The 25,814-nt window shown below is 41.6% G+C and overlaps 1 protein-coding gene and 1 pseudogene across 2 annotated transcripts in view; both read right to left on the reverse strand.

Moving 5' to 3' along the window:
• Positions 1-25,814, reverse strand: part of CLVS1 (clavesin 1) — a 120,428-nt gene that overhangs the window by 2,379 nt on the left and 92,235 nt on the right. The window contains exons 3-4 of one of the 2 annotated variants that reach the window (XM_039868863.1): positions 20,742-20,852; positions 17,627-17,862 (exon numbers count right to left, since the gene is read on the reverse strand). In XM_039868863.1, the coding sequence (XP_039724797.1) occupies positions 17,627-17,862; positions 20,742-20,852 (347 nt within the window). Of the gene's footprint in view, positions 1-12,572; positions 13,698-17,626; positions 17,863-20,741; positions 20,853-25,814 lie in introns of those variants that run through there. The other variant, XR_005654094.1, reaches the window with a different exon arrangement.
• On the reverse strand, positions 25,054-25,172 carry LOC120607650 (uncharacterized; annotated as a pseudogene).

Raw genomic sequence — 25,814 nt, forward strand, 5'->3', positions numbered from 1 at the left:
TTTCATTGTGGCGGCAACTTTGGAACCTTGAAGAGCATTCAGATTTTACATTCTCCTTATTAATCAACACACTCAAAATAGCCACATCATTTCTCCCCCTTTGTAGCCCCGTTTTCCTTGCTTTAGTGTCCTTCATACCCTATTTTTATGGGGAGAGGCATCTTGAATCTCCTTGGCAGAAATCTCATCTACTGATGAACACGTGTTTTAGCTACTACCCTGCCCCCATGTCTGAACATTCTGTGGCTCTTGAGATGTGTAAAGTCAAATAAATTTTGTTGAATTTTTAATGTTTCAAAATACTTTTTAGACCCTTCGTTTCTCAAGGTCATAGGAAATGATCATGAGTGATGTTCAGTCAGATGGTAAATGCAGACCCTACCTCTTCCTGGCTGGCTGAGGAGTTCTTAAAACTTTCTGGACTTTTATTCTCTCATCTGTAAAATTGAACTATTACCTACTTCCCACAGTTGTTGATATGGACTCCAACTAAAAACATACATAAAGTATTTGACACGTAATTGTACTTAATAGTTATGGAGCACTCTGTTACCATTATTGTGATAATAGTAGTGATCTCTAGTTTCTGCTGTGTCCTTTCATATTGGTATAATAACCATTTCTTTCCTACGTTTATAACATGGATTGAAACTGAAATTATTTTTCAGTTTATAAAGAGAAAGTTGTTAGAGCTAGGCACACAGAAGACATTCAATAAATGTTCACATACTAAAAAAATTACTCAAAACATTAAAAAAAAAAATTGAACTAGATTGTTAAAACAAGCAAACAAAACGTACAACCTGAGCTGCCCAGGCCCTTTCTATTCTGAAGGTCTCAGGATCCTCCCTTGCTGACTCCTCTAAACCCTTGGGGTATCCTGCCCGATAAAAGTGTCTATGTATACCTGAGACCTTGGGCCATGCCATATAGTATGCTAACAGTGTGATTTATACTGACTGCGTGTTTTGGGGCTGTATCAGTTCATATCAGTCTGACCTCATGCTGGGGGAAGGGGAAGGAGAGGAGCTGAAGACTTGAGTAGCTAAGTCTAATTGGCTCACCCCTCTGCCCTGCACCACCCCCCACCTGCCCCCCGAATAAAAACCCTGGGCACCAAGGCATGGGTGAGTTTCATTGGTTGGTGACACTTTGCACATGTCACACATCATTGCTGGGAGAATTAAGCTCTGTCTGTGTGACTCCACGGAGAGGATAACGGGCAGCTTGCAGCTGGCCCAGTGCACCAGGATTCTACCTAATGCACCCTTTTCCTTTACTGATTTTAATCTGTACTCTTTTGCTGTAACAAACCATAACTGTGAGTATGACAACTTTTCTGGGTCCTGTGAGTCCTTCCACAAATTATCAGACCTGATGGTGGTCTTGAGGGCCCCAAACAATATGTAACACTAATATTTGTGATGTATTATAACTTTAAATATATTAACTTGTTTTCACAACCCTAAGGAGTGGTGCTATTACTGTTTTCATTTTATGCATGGGGAAAAACACTAAGGGACCAAAAAACAAACAAACAAACAAAAAAATCAAGGAGCATAGAAAACGTGACACAAATAGAGAGTGGAGAACAGGACAGGTCTATCACCCTCATATTTCTGTATGTACCTGAAGCTGCAGAGCTGTTTAGCTGAAATATTTAGTGTTCCTTCCACCTCACTGTAAAAATAATTTTCTGGCCTATGATTCTTATCTACAGGATATGCATGTACTGTAGAAAACAAAGAGGCAAAGAGGCAAATCCATACAATTGTCTCAGAACAATGGGGGGGCGGAGTTCTACTCCAAGTATCAATCCAGTCAAATGGTCCAACTTTAGATGCCACACGCCTAACTGGGAAAGTGAAATGGATTCATTTACTTCTCAGGGAAGAGGAAGCCCCAGGTAGTAACTTAGCTCAGCTCTTTTACTCATTTTCTATGCATTTCTCTCTAATTAAGGACCTGTTGTTGGGGGAGTGTTAATAGATTTATAAAAGGAACGAGAAAGCCGAAAACTCAGAAGACAAAACAAACACAAATAAATATGAAAACCAGAGGAACACAACCACCCACATAAAGAACGGCCTCCAGCACCTCGGACAGCTGCCTAACTGCTTTGCCCATAGGCCCTGGTGAAAATGGCGGACAGCGATGGCCACTCTACCTTACAGACCTTACACTGCATTTCTCTGCTTTCGTGTAACTTGGCTTTATTTCACAACACATTAAGTGGATCACAGTCACAGAGTCCAAAGGGACCTTTATCTAGATTAACCCAATAAGAACTATTCAGTAGGGGGGCCATGCAGCCTCTTCCTCTATATATTCAACTTGAGAAACCCACTCCTCCACGTCCCTAGAGGGGCAAGTCTGCTAGAAAGTTTTTCTTTACATTAAACTAAAACCTGTCTTTTTGTAACATCTACATACCATTTCTGTCTTCTGGAGCCACCAGAGTACATATAATCCACCTGGTCCACAAAACAGCCCTTCGGTATTTATCTAGTGCACTCCAGCCCTCTCTCTGCCCTCACCAAGGCTCATCAGACTCCACTGTGCCAAGGTTCCTAAAACTGACCACTCTGGCCCTCTCCTGCTTCTCTTCAACGGGTTGCCCACAGGGCATCACCTCAAGATAGAATGAAATTAATTGCTTCCTTTTTTCTTTTTTTCTTTTTCTTTTTTTTGTATGCTTTTGTTGAAGCATAGAAAATGTGCCTAACATTGCATCTGCCTTTCTGGCACTCATAACACAGCCGAGGGAAATTTCAGCTCTATTTACACAGGCTGCTCTGAAGCCATTGCTCGCTCTCCCATCTTGAAGGTGCATGGTTGAGTATTAAATTTTATCCTTTTCAATTTGGCTCTTATTTTCATCCTAGCTCCATCCTTTTGGATCTTGAAATGTGTTAACCATCCAAATCATTGTGGTTTTAGTGAGTATTGGATTTGTTTTTAAACTATCCTGACCCTATTTTGGGAGCCACTAGAAAAAAGTCGACAGATTCTCAACTACTGAATTTTCAAAGTCATTTATTTATACTCATTCGTGGTCAGAAATATTTGTGAGCATTTCTTGCTATATGCCAATGTTCAGAAACCTTCATTCTTTTATGGAAATATTGCTTCAGTTACCCAGCCATAGACCCACAAACAGGTTACTATGATAGGAACCCAGGAGAAGCTGTTTGGGGGAGGGGAGGCATTACCTCTAGAAGGAAAGGAAGAAAGGGAAAAGCTGTCATTCACAGTGACATCATTCATTGTCCCATTCAGGTTAACGCAGGGAGGAGACAAGAGAAATAAATGTTAAATCGAGCTGTGTTCAGAGATGTAGTATGCTGATGGCCAGACCACGAGAAACGTGCAGAAAGAAGGAAGATTTCTGCTGGGACTACTAACAAACCATCTCCCCACACCGTGAAGGGAAAGCGGAGTCCTTAAGTGGCTGCCCTACGCAAAATAAAATCAGTCTTTCCCTGTGGCTGAAACCACAGGAACCTATAGATCAAAGGCTAGGAATTGCCAGCAGGCCTTTCACGCTACATATTCTTACGTTTCACACCGTATGTCCATACCATCAACAGAAATAGGTAAACAAAGTCTTAAAACTGTAATTCATAGAAACTAAGAATGATATATAAACTGCATCCTCCAACACTTGGGGTCCCTCTCACTGCCTTTTTCCCTGTCTGTCCCTCTGAGTCTCCTCAGGCTCTCTCACTCTCTGCCTCTGAGAGGAGACCTCACTCTGTCTATGGAGTGTTACCCCTTCTCTGATAAACTTTCCTTTTGACTCTGACTCTGCCTTGCACTTAAATTCCTTCCTGCCTTCAGTCAAAAATCCTTTCTCTCTCAGTGCAGGGCCACTCAGGGAAATCTGCCCTGTTCTGCATCAAGGTGACACCTCCACTTGGGGTCAATTTGGATCTAGTGATTTCTTTCAGAGACTGTCGTTACAGCAGAGACACGGAACGCAGGCCGTCTTATCTCAGCCGGTTAACTGTCTCGGGTGAGTGGCAGGTAACAGCTGAACAAGTCTGAGGGACTGACTGAGCGTGCAGAACCAAACAATTTCCGTTGTCTGCATCTTCCCTGATGGAGAGGATGACCGTACCCTGTCTACTTTCAGCAAGACGCAGTTTCATTTACCTGGTCACACGATGAACATTATATATAAGTAACACTATATTGTGAAGTATTTGAACTATACTGGAAAAGCATAAAGCAAATATCACTTTTATAAAAACCTAGTACAAATAAATGAAGCCAAGAGAAATGCCCTCCTTCAATCTTGCCCTCAGTTTATTTAGCTGAGTCAAAGCAACCTCTGGGAAGACTGTTCGGCTGCTCGCTGATAAAAAATGTCTCCGCCACTTGTAAACAGAGAGCTCGGGAATTGTGTATTTAGTGTGTTACCCACGGAGGAGCCACTTGCCTTGAAACTGTTGTCCAGATCACTCTTGGTGATAATCTCCCCCGTTTAGGGGCTTTGCCTTCTCACAAGAAGCTTAACACTTCTGCTAAAATAAACATTTCAGACTTTTCTCTTGAGTCCTCTTTCCCACACTGAAAGCCAACTTAATCCCAAGGGCAGGGGAGTCATTTGAGCTATTTCAGCCATAATTGTCTCAGTGGTGTGGCAGACCACCCTAGCAAAGCCTTCACTCTGGCCACGGCAGCCACATTTTGTTCTCTTTGTCTCTATCTCTCCTACCCTTTCTCTCACTTTCTCCCCTCCCTTCCACCCTCCCTCCTTCTCTGCCATTCTCTCTCCCTTTCTACCTTCTCCCTTCCTCTTTTCCTCTCCAAAATTTGGAACTTTTCCCCACTTCATATCATCAAATATCTATAGCCACAGTTTAATTTTTACTGATTCCAAAGGCAAGTAAATTCCATGGAAAACAAGAAGAAAACAGAGAACATTCACCATGAGCTAGTGCATTCTGCTTAGACCTACAAGTGGCCTGAGAGTTCTGTTCTCAGTCAGAGGTTTATTTCCAAAACTTTATTTAGCTACCTTATCTCAACAGCTGTCACCACATATTCTTCTTACTGATAACCTGCCATTGCCTGGCTTGAGCTATGCAGACCCCGGCTCAGGGCACAAGCACTCTGCCTTCAACCCCAGGCAATCCCCAAGAGTCACAGGAGGAAAGCCAGAGCTATAAGCTTCTAAGTGATTCAGTCGAACCCTCTTTTGAATCAGACCCTACCCATTCATTCTCTAAAGACCACTATTTATTGAACTGGAAATATAAAGAAAACAAAGAAAAATATTCTATTACTTCCGAAGTGAACTATTTTTAGAGTGAGCCAAATACTCAGCTCTTGCCTATGTGTACTATAACTCAAATTCAAGTGTATAATGTAGTTATATTTAACAGATGAGCTTGGGCATGGACGACTCAATCTTATCACAAGAAAAGGCAAGAGAAGCACGTGCACCTTCAGAAGGATGGAAGCAGGTTGCTTTTGTGAAACTCACAGCTCACAAGTGAGTAGGACAAGAGCAGCGCTGTCCAGCACGGAGCCCTGACCACACGTGACTACTGAGGACTTAACACTGGGCCAGTCTGAACTGAGATGGGCTGTAAACGCATAAACCAGATTTTTATAAAAAAAGAATGTAAAATATCTCATTAATACTTTTTGAAATTATATTTTGAAATTATAGTTTTTAAGACATTGCATTAAATAAAACATTAAAATTAATTTCACTTTTTTTTTTTTTTACTTTTATAATGTGGCTACAAGACAACTTTAAGTCACATATGCGGCTCACCCTGTATTTCTGTTGGACTGTATTGGTCTCAAGCCTCATTTACTCCATCGTGCTTGTGGCTGAGCTCTGAGAAATACACTAACCCTCACTTAGAAATCCAGTCACCTTAAAGCGCCTCGACAACGTTATTATCTGTCACTGCCAATAGTCACTGTTCTAAGCTCTTTCTACACATTAACCTATTTAATCCTCACACTGACACACATAAACCCCACGGGACATGAGACTTGTTTTCTGAGTGTCACTGTTGTTGCTTGAATTCTAACTAGAAGGAAATTTCATTAGTTTAGACTCCACTAATTTGTTATCATTTAGATGAAGGTGAGCATACACTTTTAAAAATCTCTAAATGAATAAATAATATGAGAACACTTTAGGAAGAAATTTAAACAACTTGGAGAAAAAGAAATGTTCTTTCTAAACATAGAACAAATTTAACGTTGACTTTATGTCATGACTATAAATGTTTTTGGTTGTTCATTATAAGGGCCTCTGAGACGTGAACTGATGGCAGTGTACTAGGCCCAGGGTTATGTGCCTCTCCTCATCATCCGTGTCACTAACTTGCTGGGAGATTCTGTGGAGCACCTCACTCGGCTTCTCTGATCCCACATTCTTCAACTGTAAAAGGCTGACCTGGGATGAGGTGACACTTTTAGCCTCAAGGTTTCCCGAACCCTACCAAACTAGGATACAATCACCATTTGTTCTTGAAAATAGTTAGACTTCGCTTTTCAAAGTTCTACAATTCAGACTTTAATTTGCTCAGATAGTCTAAGTATCTATCTCTCTACCTCGGCATTCGTTTTTACTCATTCTAGAAAAGCCTAAAAATTCTAAAAATGACAAAAGTGGGCCAGACATGGCAAGCCTCTCCTGAAGTTAGTCTGTTCCCAGTACATTTAGATTCACTAATCGAAAAGTTTCCCTTCCATAAGTTTCTAAATGTCGAATTCAAAGTTGCCAAGTCCAACTTAATAGCTACTCTCCCGTGTCATCGTTAAAGTGTTTCAGTTTATTTAAAGTATTTTATTGCTAGAAATGACCCCTTCTCAGGTCACAGTTTCCTGCTGCATAGAGTAGTAGGTCTTATCTGATGTGCAGCCACCAAGGGTGTTCCAGTGTGCACGAAAGTTCCAGTCAGCACTCAGTGAGTCTTGTTGTCACATCTGAAATCAGTTTGAGAATGTTTTGGAAAAGAAGATTTCAACTTTATTTGGATATTTTTAGAATTGTCACCTACAAGAGAGTTTCCCATCACAATGGCTGGTTATTATAATGATTGTCATTGTCGTCATCATCATCACCATCACTGACAATAACCACCATTTACTACACTTACTACACTTACTACAAGTCAGGTTCTGCACTAAATATTTAGCCTGCATTATCTTTGTTTAATCCTCACAGTAACCTTCCGAGGTGGGTATTATTAATTCCATTTTGCAGATCAAGAAACTGAGTCATAGAGAAGTTAATTTTTGCACAAGATTCCATTGCTAGTTGTGAAACTAGAATCTGAGCCCAAATATGACTATAATCCACATTCTGTGTGTGTGTGTGTGTGTGTGTGTGTGTGTGTGTGTGTGTGCGTGCGTGTCTTCTGGAGATAAGACTGGCTTTGAAAGTATTTCTAGACCTAGGCATAGGGTTCCTTCACTAAACTATGAGTTCCCTGAGGGCAGGAAATGTGTCTCTTTTCATTTTTACCCTGAGGATATAATCCACATTCTTAAACACTATGCTATACTGTATTAGAAATAATCTACAACCTGGTAAGAAACCAAAGGTCATAAATATATATATATATATGTATATGTCAGGAACTGTTGATATTCAAGTTCTCAGAGAAACATTTCAATCAGTATTGATGAACCTAATAGTTAACATAATCATCTATTATTTATTAAAACTTTATTTAGGCATAGTGAATGAAATCAGAAAATGGCAAAACTTCATTCAGGAAAAAAAAGTGTTCTGAGAATTATAGATTATACATTCATACCTTCATCGATAATGACCACTAGTGGCATTTAATAAAGCTTCAAAATTCTTTCTTTTAAATGTACAAAAGTCACCCAGATACCTGGGAACTCCTTCACGGAACTGCAATCAGTCAATATGGAAAGTTAATTACTGCAGAGAAAAGGAGCAGGTTAGGTTTAACTGAGGCCAGAGTTCAGCTGCCAGAAGACAGGCCAGTCCAGGAACTTGAAATTGAGGAGGAAGGAGTTCAGACAGGGAGCCGAAGAAGGCCAGCGTGGAACCGGCAGCTGCAATTGGACATTTTACTTAATTTATTTACAAAGAAGTTTATTGCTCTTTATGAAACTATGCATTCTTGTTATGCTAATTCACAGTTTTGCATCTGTAAAAAGAGAATAGAATGTTATCGTATTCCTCACAGGGCTATGAGAGATATAAGATATAATAAAGTACTTCTAGCTCTTCGAAGGAAAAATGGTTTAAATTGGACATGTTTAGCATTTTGCTAACGCTCCCCTGAGTAGGACCTTCTGAGCATGAACGGCCCAGGCTTAACAAAGATTAGTGTCTGCCCTCTTAGAGGAAACCAAAAAAAAAGATAGCCAACTTAGAAAATAAATAGATATGAAGCAATAGATTATTTGCATTACACAAGTATTCTTGATTTTACTGAACAATTTACCAAAGAATTCCTTTAAGCAGAGTGGCCTTACTGCACCTGAAGTGTGAGAGAATTCAAGGTCATATCTAATATGCGTTATGCCCAGATCCTTCATAGGAACCCAGGATATCAGAGAGAGATCTGTATGTCTTCAATTTCTGTCTGAACCAGTCAACTCTCCTGGCAATCATTCCATATTCTCCTGCAAATCATTCCAGGTTTGCAGAGTTTTGAGGAATTGAATGCACTGCTCTATGTACTTCGATATGGATTCAGCTGTTCTCATGTGGTCAGAAAAAGTATTAAAGTCATATGTTTTTAACATGCAGATATTTCTGGAGAGTTTTTTTCCCCCCTGCTACTCATCAGAATTGAAAATAGCAACATAGCGAATGGCAGCAGGTGCTTGCACCACTTGCTTTGAATGGAGTCATTTTTCATTAGAATTAGACTGGCACAAAGAGCTGTCAGTTTCAGAGCCTTCTAATTGTTCCTAATTGTTCTCCTCCCTCTGAAATTGGCAGTGCCCACCTTCAGTGGGGCTGCTTCGGCAGAACTAGAATACGGTGTTCTGAGGCAGGCAGGGAAATGCCAGAAGCTGCCAATGGCTGAGACAATAAGGATGACTCATTCCATCAGAGTTTGAAAAGGATGGCCAGTGCTCTTCATAGAAATTACCTTTTAGAAGTCTTTTTTTTTTTTTTTTGAGTCAAATGAAAGCATGTTAATGGAACTTCTTTGGTATGACTAGATTAGCCTGAATATTAGTTTTCTTTCTGAGTGTCTGTACCTTCCCCACTTAGAATGGGGTTCGGGGACAACACATTGTAAGGAAAGTGTGACAGAAGAAGTTTCATCTCAGCTGAGTCTTAAAGACATGGTAGAACTGGGGTAGGCAGGAATGGAAACAGACTTCATCCGAGACAGCCGAGCAAAGGTAAATGCTCAAGAAGATGCTCTATAAACCTCGGTGGAAGGAGGGAAGAAAAGAAGGGAGGGAGGGAGGGAGGGAGGGAAAGAGACACAGATAGCGTGAGAACAGATGTGCTATAAGAGAAAGAACGTTGGACTTGGAATGAAGAGAAGTGAATTTACAATATTTTGTCATCTACTAGTTGTGTGACCTGAGGTAAATCATTTAACCTCTGTATGACTCAGCAATTGTATAACTTGAGGATAATAATCTGTCTACTTTTATCTATTTTAAATCTATTATTAAATTTTTTTGTAAAATATTAATCTTTTTAAATTATCAAAATCTGAAAGGCTCCACTTTCAAAACTCCTCGGAACGAGTCAAGGGATCTTCTGTATCTAGTCTGGCATGTGGGAAAACACTACTGTCTACGGCCCTGTTCCTTGAAGTGTGGTCCCCAGACTAGCAGCATGGCACTGCCTCGGAGCTGGTTGTAAACGCAGATTCTCGGGCCCAGACCTACTGAATCAGAGTCTGCATTTTAACAATATTCCAGCGCTTTAAACACACATTAAAATTTTCAGAGCATTACCATAGAGCTGACCTGCCTGTTGACATAGCGGTGGGGCAGTGAGAACCTTCTAGGCTTCTAGGTTCACCTGAAAGGAAGAGCTGTGAGGATTTGTCTACATCAGAAAAGCCGTAGGGATTTGTCAGGTGTGGCTCATTCAAAACAAATGCCTGATTCGGTTCACTGGCTTAGTCACTATCTTAAAGAGTTAAAAGGATTTATGAAATGCCTAATTTATTACTAGAGAATAGCCCTCCGTTTAGGAAAATCTGTCTTTGTATCCAGAAAATATTCCGGGGATAGGAAAACATTTTGCAAATTCACAATTGGGAAATAAACGTTATCCTGCATTCCCACTTCACAATTAGTCAGTGTTCATGTCGCACAATAAATTCTTTCTAACGTTTTGAGCACATACTATACGCTAAATGGGGAAGGAAGAAACTCTGCCCACAAGCTATTCATTCATATAAAAGCAACAGAAACTAGTATAAAAACACCTGTCTGTCACATCTGGCAGCTGTTTATACACTCATTCCAGAGAGTAGTACACCAAAGACTCAGCAGTCAAGTCCGTAGCTCACACACAGGTAAGGGTAGGAAATACCCCTGCATCGTTAGAATTATGTCTGAGAAAAGCTGGGCATTAGTCTAGGTCTGGGCCACAGGGCTGAATCAATCAGACGAGCCACCGATTGCAGAGCTCATAGGGGCTGACAGTAACAATGAACACAGAAGCAAATGGAAAGTTCTGGACAGTGGGAAATATTAGGAAGCAAATAAATCAGTGCAATGATGGGGGGGGGCCTTGGGGAAGGGGGTCATGCTGTTTTACTGAGGCGCATCTCCACCAAGATGAAAGATTACTGTGATTCAATTTGGATCACTGTTTCACCTGGGTTCCAATTAAAAGTACTGGTTGGTTTTCAAAATAACACAAAAATCACATTTTACAATAATGCATTCAGATCTGTATTTAGTAGGTAGAATCAACAAAATTGGGGAGAAGGATATGAGTTCAGTTTGGACCTGGTTAGCATCAGAGCTCACCCAGGCAGTTGCACATATGGTTCTACAGCTCAGATGAGAATTCTGGAATGGTCATGAATTAGGAGCTCACAGGTGTAAAAAAGAAATGCAAGCCATTGGAATGGAGGACAGCTCCAGAGTGAGTCTGCAAAGTGGTAGGCGGTGCGCCAGATGTGGTGACCCGAAGCCAAGGGGCTGGAGTGAGAGTTTCAGGAAAGATGGAGTGGTCAGTACTCTTGACCTTTTTCCCAGCGAGCCCCTCCTCCAAGTTCCCTGCTTTGGGAAACGGGATTGCTCTTCATCCAGTGACACATGCCAGCGACTTCCATCCATTCCCGAAACCTCTTGTCTTTATTCCCCATAACCACTTGATCACCAGGTCTTATTGATTCTTCTCCCTGAATATTTCTGAGTCTCTCTTCTCCCTCCCCTCATTCTCACCACCCAGTCCCACTACCGTGATCTCTTGCCTGCACTACTGCAGCATCCCCAGATGGTCTCCCTGCCCTTACTCTCCCCTACTCCAAGTCATTCTTCTCATTAAGGGACAGAGTGAGCTTTTTCATAAACTCATGTATTCGTAGGAGGCAAGGGGGGCTGCATTGCTAATTCTTCCTTTGCTTTGGCTTTGCCTTCTATGCCCTGCACTCACTGTGCCTGGCCACTTTTTGGGTGGAGGGCTCCAAGGATATGAAAGACCCGATACTGGCCCTGTGCATAAATTAAGGCGAAGAAGAGAGAAACGGCCAATGGAAGCCTGACTACTAACCAGAAATTCAAGGCGTTTGCCTCCGAGCCACCAAGCCTAATCACTGCCTGCTTCTCTGGCAGGGGATTTTCATCATTCAGGAGAAACTTCCACTGGGAAAGAAATCAAAACTCTAACAAAATGAGGATTCTTATGCACAACATTTATCGTTCTTTAGCGCTTTGTGGTATACTTTCTGGCACTGCTGTCATTTGACTGACAATGATCCCCTGGGCTGACATCTACTTTATTTTCGAGGAAGCCAAGACTCCAGGAGGTTAAATGGCTTGCCCAAGGTCACATAACTAAAAGAAAAAATCAGTAGAAGAAAGTGACCAGAACCCACATCTAGTAAAATTGGGAAATAAAGACAAATAGAGAGAAAAAGAAAGTGTAGCCACCACCTCAAAGTCCCACAGTGGAAGCAAGCAAGCAAGTATTAGGATGTGGTGACGGGCACATGGCACCCCAGAGGCCCATCCTGAAGAGCAGCGGAGCAAAGCGAAGCCGAGCTTACTGGGTTGATCACCCTCGTAACAGGAACACAGGCACCCCAAGTGAGACTGTAAAGAGAGATGCTGGAAGCCCAGCAATGCTCATTTATGGCCTTGACAAAAAACTCAAGCAGCACAGTTTGGACACATTAAGCCCAACGATACCTACAACAAGGCTTGCCTAAACCTTTTTAGAGGAATCGTAAGTCTGCATGCACATCATTTTTAAGAATGACGCTGCAAAGAGATTTTTTTAAATCACGTGTTATGTCAAATATTTGTTTTCATCTTTATGATCACTAAAACGTAGAAGAGAGAGACATTGTTGGCTAGCTCTCGGACACACAGCTTTACTGGAATCGAGCAAAATGTTTGCTTACCAAGAGCAATATGTTCACAAGAAAGAAATGTCCTTTGTTTTTCTTGCCTGACCACAGCTCCCTTTCCAAGTCGTTGCATCTGACCACGGTGCTTCGGCAAACAGGAATCTGTCTCAGAACATACACTGTGAGTAATCAGTCTGCGTTGGAAACTGCGCCCCGTCAGTTCGCCCACATCTGTTCCTTTCCCTCTAATTCAACCCTACTTCTGCTTTGCCAGGAACTCAGAACTCTTTATCTCACGATTCGTCATGTCGTTCTTTAGCTCTATTCATTTTCTTACTGACCAAGTTCATTGTATAGCTTTCTTTTCGCCCTAAAGCTGCATCGCTATATAGGATGCGCTTGTAAGAAGATGGCCCCTTCATTTCTGCCACAGAAGAGAAAACCACATAAAAGCAGGATATCTGTCTCAGCCAGACGCACAAGTAATGATGAAGCTAAGCAGCTATTTGTCTTCGTTCTTTAAGAAAAGTTAACAAATTTCTGTCGGCATCCATGAAATACACCAGTATCCAATAACCTACATAAAACATCGGGCATTTATGACTTACTCAAAGAGGTCTTTGCTTCTAGAAGCAATAACATCTCAAGCATTACCTGCCTGAGTAGAAATGACGTCCCCAAACTGAGAAGTTCACTCCTGTTTGAGTTAGAAACCAGCTGTGAGACAATTTAAGGGGCAGCAGAGACTGTGGGTCATTTGTTACGAAATGATGCATTATGTAATTTCATTGAACGTAACGTCCACGTGAAACATCTGTTCCTGGGCTACATAGTAAAACGGACCCTTTTTGCCCTGACTGCTTAGAAGACAAGGGTCCTCCTGTTCCTACACTGCCACCCGTCATCCTTTTTGTATAGATTGTATTTCATGATGATGTATTACTTCTGCCGGAAATGAGTAGTCATCTAACAAATGCCCACATTCGTCCTATACAAAAGAGGGCTATAAGCAGAAAGATCACCAAGGTCATGGCCAATTCTACTGACAGCTGAAAACAGTTAAACTGACTTTTACCACCCAGGCAGGGGCCGAGAGGGAACAAAATAAACTAAAATTTCCTTTTAGATCAGAAATCTGAACTCATCCAGGCGTTTCCCTCCTTTCTCCCCCTGCTCCCCTCCCCCGCCCCTTCCCCCACAATAAAATCAGATGAGTCACAACGTCTTTATGAAATCTTCTCATTTCTTCTGTGTGGGATCCAGGAGAGGTATTTAAGGAATGTAAGGATGAAGGCATTTGTCAAAAGGATCCTTGTCGAAAGAAGTCCTACTACAGTACAGCTGGCAAGACCCTAAAGTATTGGCCCCTCGAATCACCCATGATATAGTACAGACTAGGGTGGGTCTGACATGACAGTTGGGGCTGTTCTCCATTGGAACAAGTGGAGATGCCACTCAAGTCTTTTAGGCCTACTCCTTATAAATAATTCTCTGGATCCCTGATAACTGCTGTAAGTTTAATAAATAAACAAAAACAGGAATTATTGCATATAGTCAGCCCAATTTTGTCTATGATTGGACTACAGCAAAAACCATTTCTTGGAGATTACAAAAATTGACCATGCTGACTACATGAATGGGGTTATCACGTAGCTTTAAAAAAAAAAAAACAAAAACAAAAACCTGGGAATAAACTTCTTTTAATATAAATACATACCAAAGCAGCAGAATCACTGCTATGTCATGTCAACTTAGAAAGTCAGTACAGAACTCATAACCAGAATGTTATGTCTGTGCTCTTCCGCATGGGCGGTGGACACTGTCACTTTCTGCACTGAGGTGCTTTGCTGACGCTGTCTTGTGACTCCATGAAGGACAGGGGCCTGTGATCTCGGCACGGAGGAGACACTCACTAGATATTTGTTTAATGGATGAGGTCGGAGTGGGAATGACCATCGCTGTCTGCCGGGACTCTGCACGGTGAACACCTCTCCACTATCTGCCAAGGTGCTCTGGCTCTGCTCTTCCTCAGAGTGACTCCATTTGGCCTGAGTGGCCAGTGCGGCTGGGCTGTGTCATGGGCTGGGTGTAGTCAGAATGCCATTCAGCCCACGTGCTGCACGAGGGAAGAAAAATGTGCTTTTCCGTGGTGATTTCCAGGCTCCGAGAAGTGCCACGGCTCTACTGTTATTGGGCTCTTTTAGGGCTGAGTCTATGTTCATTTGGAAATTAATGAGAGCAATGACAGGACCTGAAGACTGCTGGGAACCATGATGGGTCAGGACTATAGGTAATGTCCAGCCCCTGGAAGTTACAACACTGTCCCAGAGGACAGACCCAGGTTGTCTGGTTCCAAATAAGGAGGTGCTTCCTAGAGCTATGAGACAGGGAACATGCTGCCCCGTGAGCCGCCTGCCCACCTCCGCCTGGTGCAAGCTGCGTCTGGCCGATGGCCTGTGATGCACAGCAGACAACAACATCAGGTGGGAAACTGGAAGAGATGACCTTTAAGGTCTCTTCCAATTCTGTTTTCAATTTTCTCATGTCTCTACAGATTCGGAGGGGTCAAAAGATGCTGTGAATTGTGGTCGTTCTGTCCCTGGAATTTTCTCAGACGCTGCAGATGCCGTCAGCGAGGCCCCTGGTGGCGGGCACGGTCCAACAGCAGGACACGCCTTCCTCGTCACTGCCGGCACCAGTGTCCTCACTGCCCGTTCCCCTGCCTGCAATCCCCAAGCAAGGGCTCACGGATGCTGCCACCAAAGGCAGCAGGAGTGGGTAGGACGCCTTGGTGGCTTTGGTGGGGTTCTGAGATATGCATGCCATTGCTGGCTTCTTGGGCATAGTCTTGGGTTGTGATTTTGATGTCTTACCATTCTCCAAAACCCAGGTCCACTCTGCCTTCCTCTGTGCAGCCTTTCTAAGAAACCTCCTGGTCGAAATCAGAGAATGCTTCCTCAGAACACCGAGAAGCCTCTTCCACCTCCTTTATAGTACCACTCCATTCTTAAGGGCCCGTCTTAGCTCCCCTACGAGGATCCCGTAAGGCGGGATCCATGAGAGCCTTGAGAAAGTGAAGGAGAATGAACTCTTTCCATCTGGGAGGCCCCAACAGTTGGGTTGAAGCAATTGGGTAAGTGCACCAAGGATGGGTTTGGGAGGTAGTAGCTTTCATTCAATATTAGTTCATTCATTCATACATGGCAAGCATGCACAGTGTTATTTGCTGTGTGTTAGACACTGAACTGGATTCCATGATCCTTATAAAACCCAGACCTTAGTATGCCATTTTTCTGTTTAATTATGTCTAGTGGAGAAATACGAATGAAAACAAAAGTGATATAGAGTTGTCCCACCAATCGGATTATGATTAAAATTAAAGTCAGGTAAAGTCAAGTACTTTCAAGGGCTTGGGGAAGTGGAGTCTCACACACTCCTGGTGGGAGCATCAATTCGTATGCTTTGGAGGGCCTTGAGGCAGTGTGGGCTAAAATTAAAAACGAACAGACCCTGTGCTCTAGCAACTACTGGCTCCAAGTTACCCCAAAGGAAATTTCTTATGACAATGAGGAGGCATATCAAGGACATTTGTTGAGCTTTGTTTGGAATAGAGAAGAAAATTCAAAAAAATAAAAATAAAAAACTTTAAATGCCCATCAAAAGGAAATAGCTAAACTGTGATATATCCATGTTCTGGAATACTACGGAGCATTAAAAACATGAAATCTGTCTAGATTCCCTAACATGAACAGATGTTACATAACATGTTATGGGATGAATTGTGTCTGCCCAAAATTTGTATGCTAAAGTTCTAACCCCTCAGACTCAGACTGTCTCTATATTTGGTTACAGAGTCTTTAAACAAGTAATTAAGATCAAATGAGATGGGCCCTAATCCAATATGATTGGTGTCCTTATAAGAAGAGGAGAAAAGGACACAGATAAACATGCGCAGAAAGAAGTCCATGTGAGGTCACAGGGAGCAGACAGTCATTGGAAGACACTGGAGCGAGGACACTCAGAAAACACTAACCCTGCTAACACATTGATCTTAGACTTCTAGCCTCCAGGACTGTGAGAAAATAAATTTCCATTGTTTAAGACACCTAGACTGTGGTACTTTGTTACAGCAGCCCTAGCAAACTCATACACCACATTAGGCATTTTCTATGGGTGTGTATAGACATACGTAATGTATAGACGACTGAGTAGAAGCATCCACCCCAGTCTGACAACAGCAGTTACCTTTGGGTAGGGATTGGAGTTGAGCATAGTGGTTAAAGGGGAATTTAGCCTTTAAAATAAGGTTTTATTTTTTACAATGAGGAAGCACTTGTATATTATTTGCATATCCATTTTTTCAAAAACCCTCTTCCATGGCACTTCATTGAATATAGTACGCAACGTGCTTCACCACCTGGGCTCGACAATCTCTGGGACTTTATAAAACGTCTGCTGTCATCCTCCAATCTCTGCACACATATCTGCCCCACTAGAATGCCCCATCTCTCTAACGCCTCCATACCTCTGGTGTCCCCTCTGCCTAGAATGCCTTTCCCCTTTCTTTAAGCCTGGGCTGCTGATTTTCATCTTTCAGAGCCCAGCTCAAATGTCACCCACCTCATAAATATGGAAGTCTTCCTCAGCTGGTTTTCCCCAGGCCCACTTTTCTGTTCTTTTAATGTCTTATTCATATCTGTATTCGCAGAGACCGATCAGTGCCTACAGCCAAGTAAATGCTCAATAAATGGTTCCAAGTTCAAGGATGGCAGGGATTTTTACCAGGTTGCTTTTCCATCCAGCACATCTCAAGGGTCCAACATCTCATGCTGTGTGTATTAACGGACTCCCTAGAGACTAGGACTGCAATCATGCCATGAGCGCGGTCCTAGCTTTTAACAGTTTCTTCGACACAAAGGGACAACTATATTTCTGGGCTAGCCAGGCCCTACTGCTTTCAATTCTAGTGAAATAAGTTGAGAATGTATTGCAATTTTTTTTTTCAAATTCTTTGCCCATAAAGGTCTTCAATTACTTAACCCACAGGAGACCCAAATCAAAAATGCTACTGAGCTCTGACTGAAAGTCTCTGATAAGCCAGTCCTTACCTCTTCATTGGCTTGGGCGAGCATTCCCTCTCCAGATTGGAGGACGTGTGTTTCACGTGCATTGCGTTGTAGGAAGTATGAGTATAGTCATTTTCGTCGCTGTAGTCAGGACCGAGCAACGTCCGGGCCCAAGTGCCCATGTCATAAGGAGGAAGGGTTCCTCCAAATTCAGAGGGCAAAAATTCAGGGTGTATGAGCTGGTGAAGGCTGTTTAGATTATTTCCATGCAGGAAGATCTAGAAAGAAAAAAATAATTAGCAATAAAAAAAATCCAAAACATATGACCGAGTATTTAATCTAATACACAATTTAGCGGTGACAAATTGGATGCACTGCTGGTGATCATAGTGTTTAAGCAGGCATTCAATTTCGTGTCTGTGGTTTTGTCTTTATGAAATGTTAATTTATTGCTCAGAAAAGGGGCTGAATTAATAGTCCTTAAAAATGAAGTTTATGAACAAATTGGGTATTATTTGTCCATGGCCCAAATTTACACATACAATCATCTCCTGATTATCCCTCTTGATGAAGGAGCAGTGATGGGGACTGTCCAAACCTCCGGCCATGCTTCGCACGCACCTCTGCATTGCTTTGTTCTCCCCCTGGAGCACTCTCTGGCTGCTGGGCCCCTTCACTCCCCCATTACTCGCAGGCCTGTACCACGTGGCAGCTTCTTCCTAAATCTGTCCCAATAACACCTGTCCACTCTGGTTCTCAACCCCTCTTCTTCCAATTAACTCTTTATTATCTGCGGACTTCTATTTTTTCCCGATGTGTTCATTTATGTTTTGCTAGACAGCAGAAAGAGAAGGATACACAGAGAAAGGGCTGGTGTTTTCTTACTCTTCTAACATGCTCCGAGCTCCCAGGGTGATGTGGGCACAAGGTAAAAGCGCCATTAATTATTAGTCAATTAAATTGAAAACCGTGGCCTGGGAATTTATAGTGGAATATTTTTGCAGACATTTTCCATTCATGTCTGGATTGAGGACTTATAGCCAAACAAGTTTGCACCTTCTAAACACATATGGAAGGTGATGAAAACTGGGCAAGTAGAAAACATTTCCAAATTACAATTATTTTCAAACAAATGCACACAACGGATAAGCCACCAGTCGGTAACTACCATGGCCTGCAATTTAGGAATTGGCTCCTTGAAACTTATTTAAAATGCATCTGTGTAATGACATCAGAGAAGTGTCCACAGTTCTTCATGTTATAGGCTCAATACACATAAGTTATACCCAAGTATGGAACCATCGATTACACACACACGTGTACACACACACTTCCCCGCAGTTAACCATGATGAAATGCACATATGACTTTTAAAATACAGAAAGAGTAGAATAATATACCATATAAGTATTATATTATGCTATATACTATGTTATGATATACCATATAGGTATTTAATAAACACTTGCTACCTTGGTCTATTGTACTGATTTTAACTTATGATGTCGTGGCATCATTACATCTTCATGTAAAGACAAGACGCTAAGTTCTAAAAGTCTTCAAAAGAATACTATAGCACTTTAGGAAACAATGTACATTTTCTGACATTGAACTGGGTATGACCAAATTTTAATAAAAATTCCTTTTCTTGAAGAAATTCACATATTCTGGCTTTTGCAAAACGCCTCAGAGGAGGAACTGTAGTATTTGAAAAGTAGAAAAGCTAGAGCTAAATACAGGCCCGGAGTTAAGAGCAAACATTTACATCCTTGTACCCAACATGCTTAAGGGACAGGAATGCTGTGGGACTGGCCCTCTCCAGGGGGTTCTGTGGCAGGGAAGAAGTCCACAGGTAGGAGGCGGGACTCTCCACCTGCCAGATTCTGTTCTGCACTCAGAGCTCCAGGAACTCCTATGGCACAGCACCAAGCGTTGGTTGCTTGGTGAGAGGAATTCCCACTGGCTCCTTCCTGGGTAGAAGACGAAGGCGGTGGAAAGCCTGATGCTGTATTGGGAACAGTCCTGGGTACAGCTCTGTCCGTAGCACAGTCTTGCATCCCAGACAGATTGCAGAATGTCCCAGAATGTCTCTGCCTCCTAGTTTCACATTTGTTTAGGGATGGCGAATTAGCCTCCTGCGCTATATTGCCAGGTTTCTTACGGATGAGGAAGCATCTGAGTCTAGGAGCTAGGAAACCTGCAGAGTGTGTATGTGTGTGTTTGCCGGGGAGGGTGGCCCCTCGCATCATCCTTCTCCCCTAACTACTCTGAGCTCTTCCTTAACATAGGGTCCCTGGGTTTAGGAGCATATATAAGAAGCCATAGGAATGACACTGGCCAGTTCCCTTGAGAGGTAGTGCTCTCCACCCAGACGTAGCTGAAATCACAAAGCTTGAAAGAAATGGAAGCTAAATGGAAGAGAGAAATAAAAGGCACCGAGTCTCTCTACTGCGTGAGTGGCATTCTCCTGCCTGCTTTCATATGCTGTCTCATTAAATTATCCCAACAACCCTTTGATGTGCGTGTTAGTTTCCCTATTTTACAAATGAGGAAAATGAGATTCAGAGAGGTTAGGGAATGTTCACTTTTTCAGCTAATCAGAATGCCATGAAAAAGGACAGCTCTGATGGAGGATGTTGGCTACCCAAATGTCATCAGCTGATGTAATTAAGATTTTAAAAGCCTTCTTCATTATTATTTCCAACAAAGAATGTTTCCCCATAGAGCTGGCAGCTCTGACCTAAAAGCCTCAGGGGGAAAAACAAATTACAAATATTCTTCATCGCAGTAATACACTTGCAGGACAAAATGCTAGCTATTAAAATATTCCATGAACAGGAAGCTGCTTGACCCCATATCTCCCAGAAGCACGTTGGGTAACATGGGCATCTGCTATTTGCATGCCTTCAAAGTTTCCTTTGGTTTGTCACTGGGACTGAAAATAACCCAGTTCTGCTAAATTATTGATTAAATTCAGGCCATTTGCAAACTCCAGCTGAGGCTCAAATGCTCAGGGACTACAGAAAAGCAGGGGGAAAAAAAAAAACAATAATAAGGATAGAGGGAGAGAGGGGGAGATTGAGAGAAGGGGCACCATCAGTGTCCCCCAACCTCAGCCCACCCCACATTCCTCCCACTGGGCGTTTCTTTCCATTACCCGCTTCCTGGTCTTGTCTTTGAGGAATGGCTTGATGAGCGTGTACAGGGCATGAATGTACCAGGGCTGGTTGACGAAGTGGACTCCTCCGAAGCGAGCCGGAAAGCTGTCCTGGGGCGAGAAGAGAAACACACACACACACACGGATGAGCACGCTTTCCAGGTCGGCCCGGGCCCCGGCGCCGCAGGTCCCCAAAGGACCTGTGCCTTCGCTCTGAAGCACTAGCTCATGGCGGGAAGGACAGGAAACACACTGGCTTCCCAGCTGTTGAGGTTTCCTCTATTCCCCCTCGCTTCTCCCTTCCCCTTTGACTCCACAACTTAAAGATGATCGTGCATAGGTGCCAGGCTCGTCTTTTCCAAGTCACAGTTATGTGACCCCCCACGTGGCACAGGAGCGTGAGCAGCCGGGACAGCGAGGGAGTAGGAATTCTTCCTGGTGTTAGGGAGCCGTGGCTGCAGTTCTCACAAACCCTAAGCTCAAGCTCGCCCTCTTAAATCACACTCTGCCCTCTGCTCCAGCCCTCCCCACGGATTATCATGACAATGGCTGTACTTGTCTGGGTGAGTGAGGGCTCTGTGAGAAGAGGTTGGAAAAGAATTTCAAAGGATTTTGAGAAGGGGCTCCCTGGAATCCATCCACAACGTTTACCTGCAACTTTCCCACAGATTGCAGAACTTGGTGCTGACTTCATCTGGGGACCCATACACAATAGATCCCAAGGAAAGGACATTTGTTGATTGGTGGGCAAGTTGATTCTCCTAATCAGAGTCTGCCTTTTCTGCAGATCAACACATTTTTTAAAAAAAAATATCAGGAAGTAAGATCATTTTTTAAATGGTTCCAATTTTAGAATTTAGATCAGGGCATAAGCTTGTGTTTTAGAAGCTGAGACAGCTGCTCTCGGTGCTAATTAGATTCACAGAATAAGAGACCTGGATCCTAAAGTCTGAGCTAGTCCCACAGCACCAGGTCCTGAGATCCATCCAGATGAAGGGCTTTCCCAGCTTGCATTGCGTTCGTCCTGGTTAATGGAATTTAAAAAGAAGGAACATCTAATGCAATTTGAATTTCCAAGTGTGCTGGCAATCTATTTCATTGCAACAAACATCTTTGTAAAATGTTAGCAAGATGAGATGAAAGCAGAAGGAGCCCGGATGTCTGAGCTAGTAGTTCAGGAAGCTCGCTGCTTACTGCAGGTGTGTGAAAGGCCTGGCCTGCGCCATGATTGGTTAGCTGCCTCCTGCAGGTGTGTGAAGGTTTTTAACTTTTTTCAGAACCCTCTGCCTCTATTGGATCTCTCAACATCTTCCACACTGAGACTTAGTTGCCAATAAATATTAAGTTTCCAATAAGGAATTGTGCTTAAGGGTTGACATTTAACAAACCTAAAAGTAACTTTGCCTCTATCTAGATATTTTACAGAGTACAAAGGAATTAAATCTTTTGAAGGCTAAATTAGACATTTTTAGTAAAAGGTCTTTGGCTGGGTATGTATTTTTGTTTTGTTTATTTTGTATTTAAAAACCAATGAAACCACAAAGTAAAGGTGGAGAGACCATTTACACTAATTTGTACACTTGTCATAATCTCTCACTATTCCAAATCTGAATTGAGAAATGAAAAAGTTATTACTAAAGTAATTTCTTCACTTTTAGGTGCAAATTCTTTGGTTCTTAAAAAAAAAAAAGACCACTCCCCAAAGTATTTCTTTGCAGGAAGTGCTAAGCACTGGACTCTCTCTTTTTGGAACTCGTTATTCAGAAGTATAATTCATTACGCCACATGCTAAACATGGGTTCTGAGGGGCTATAGAAGAACAGCGAGAGGAAAGGGTTTATCTGTAAAACAGAGCTTTACTACCTGTTTTAATAGGACCGATAAGAGGGTTTTATTTCGATTGAGAGTTGCTTATGTTACGCATTTCTAGGTTAGTAAAGGGGAAGAAACCCTGTAAATAATTCTCTATAAGCAATAGGCAGACTCTCAAAGAAAATAATAACCTTTTAAAAATATCTAGAGACTCTGAGTTTTAGTCTATAGAACCTCAACCATCAAAGGCATCAAAACTGTTTTCTATTAGTGTCAGAGGAAGTTGAAAGACAAAATATAGGGTTGAGACTGTCGGTTTTCTCTAGGTTGGCCTGGATTTGAGTCTGCCAGCTTGAAGGCCCAAAGAGCTCTTATCGATCTCCTTCAGGTCAGCCAGTGCCGTGTGTGGATAAATGCACATAAATAATGCACATAAAATCCTGTGCCTCTTAGAGTTCTCGGTTTGGGCCAGAGTAGAAACAGGATAACTTTTCCTCAGGCATCTTCTATAAAATTCAAATGAAAGGCCTTCCTGTGTGACAAAGGCAATGTGCAAATGTTCTGACTTAGTTATTAATAATGGCATTGTGCGTGCGTGCGTGTGTGTGTGTGTGTGTGTGTGTGTGTGTTACGCAAAGGGAAAGGTGAGGGAGGCAAAATTAGCAAACACAGTCCTGTTATGAGCAATGCTCCTCATCGTGGTGGTGTTGCCTGGTCTCATTAGCAAACTGCAGGTAAAGGGGAAGTTGTCTGTCACCCAAATCTCTCCCAGGACCCCAAGGGGATCCACCGCCCTCCAAGAGGTGCATTTCTTAGAGGCTGGAGCCAAACTAACTCAGGAAGGTAAGCTTTGATTCAGTGACGATGTAACACTTCTTTTTCAGAGTTCTCTGCAATTAAAGAGTATGGTTTATCAAAGACATACCCTAGGTTCAAGAACATGATATTAATACTTGCACATTTTATGCAAGTATCAGTAAAAATGTAACATCGGTTCAAATTATAAATATATTCTAATCATAAAATTTGTCTTCCCTCCAGTTTATTTTTAATCAATTTTATTTCCTCACTACAAAAATACTATTCTAAAAAAGTAAAAAATAGATGAAAAATTATTTGAAAATTAAAAAACACAAAAAGACAAGAAAGAAGAAAGAAAAAATACCTATATTCCCACTGCTAAAGACATACTCTTACTATTTTCTCTCATTCAAGAAAGGCTATGTTATGTGATATAACATACGACCCTTGCTTTTCATCACTTAAAACTATAAATATTTATTTCTCACTCACACAAAATGTCCAAATAAAATTTAAAAACCACTCTTCATACCAACAACCCTAAAGACCTCAAACTAAATAAAAAATGACAATTAATAGAGGCCTATACCAAATGACAGAGACGTTAGAATTACTTAACAAAGATTTTAACTTTGCCATCACAAATAATGCTTCGACAAACAATAATGAACACACTTGACATAAATAAAAAAATAGAAAATCTTAGAAAAGAATGGAAACTCTTAGCAAAGAAATACAAAATATAAAGAAAAACCCAATGAAATTTTGAACTGAAAAATAAAATAACAACAACAAAAAAAAGAGAAGCAGCAGCTCAGTAGATGCTCTCAACCACAGAAGAAAAGAGACAGAGAATCAATAAACTGAAAGATGGAATAGAAATTACCTAATGTGAACAATAGAGAGATTAGTAGACCTTAAAACAATGAGCAGGGTCTTAGGGACCTGTCGAGCTTACAACAAAAGGCCTAACATTTGTGACATCAGAGTCTTGGAAAGAGAGGAGATAGAGGGCAGAACTGGAAAATTCTCAAAGAAATAATGGCCGAAAACTCCCAGATTTGACAAGAGGCTTAACCCTACAGATCGAAGCAGCTAAGTAAACACCAAACAGTGTAAACTCAAATAAACAAGACGCCGAGACACATCAATGGTCTTGGTGCAAAGCATTTCAGTGGAGGAAAGAAAGCTTTTCAACAAATAATGTTGGAACAATTGGAATTCCATAGGCAAAAACAAAAAAGAACCTGACTTGAACCACACACCCCACACAAAATTAACTCAAAATGGATCATGGGTGTAAATGTAAAACATAAAACTATAAAACTTTTAGAAAAAGATATAGGGGACTATTTTAAGGATCTCAAACTAGGCAAAATTTTTAGACTTGACTCCAAAAGCATAATCCATAACATAAAAAAATAATAATAAATTGGATATTGTTAAAATTAAAGATTTTTACTCTATGAAAGTTCATGTGAAACAGCTGAAAGGAGAAACTACAGAAAAAATAGCATATTTGTTTGCAATAATCCCAGACTGAAAACAACCTAGATATCTTTCAATGAGTGAATAGTTAAACAAATTGGTATCTTTTATTTTTATTTATTTTTATTTTTTAGGTGAGGCAATACTTGGTTGACCTCACAGATTACAAGGACCTTGTCAGTTTACAACCCCTTATTTTTTTATTTTTTACACCTACAGCACCTGGTCTTCCTAGGTGGTCTCCCATCCAAGTACTAACCAGGCCCGACCTTGCTTAGCTTCCGAGTTCAGACGGGATCGGGCTTGTTCAGGGTAGCATAATCATAGACAAATTGGTATATTTATACCATGGAATACTGCTCAGCAATTAAAAGGAACATTTACTGACATACACAACCATTCGGATAAATCTCTGGAGAATTTTGCTAAGTGATAAAAAGGCCAATCCTAAAAGGTTACATGTATGACTCCATTTACTATATGACATTCTTAAAATGACAAAATGATAGAAACAACAAATTAGTGGTTGTCAGGGTTAAGGAGTGGGTGGGGGTTGAAGGAAGTGGGTGCCGCTATAAAACCGTAACGTAAGTGAACCTTGTGGAGATGAAAGTGTTCTGTATCTTGACTGTATCAAGGTCAATATCCTGGTTGTGATATCGCTCTATCGTTTTGCAAGATGTTTTCTGTGGCGGAAACTAAGTAAAGGCCATACGGCATCTCTCAGTATTATCCTTTAAACTGCATGTGAATCTACAATTATCTTAAAATAAAAATTATAGAATATGATTATTGCAATTATTTCAAAACTCTCCAAAATGGGAGTAGCCATTTTTTTTTTAGGTTTCATAGAAGCATTTCTAAGGATTATCTTTTCTGCCTTACGTGGAATGTTAAACCAAAACATGCCAAGGTAAATTTTAAGGGCAAGATACATTGTAGAACATTCTAAGGGCTCTTCTTTATTTTCT

The sequence above is a fragment of the Pteropus medius genome, unplaced genomic scaffold (genome assembly GCF_902729225.1).
Source record: "Pteropus medius unplaced genomic scaffold, Ma_sr-lr_union100, whole genome shotgun sequence".
NCBI classification, from domain to species: Eukaryota; Metazoa; Chordata; class Mammalia; order Chiroptera; family Pteropodidae; genus Pteropus; species Pteropus medius.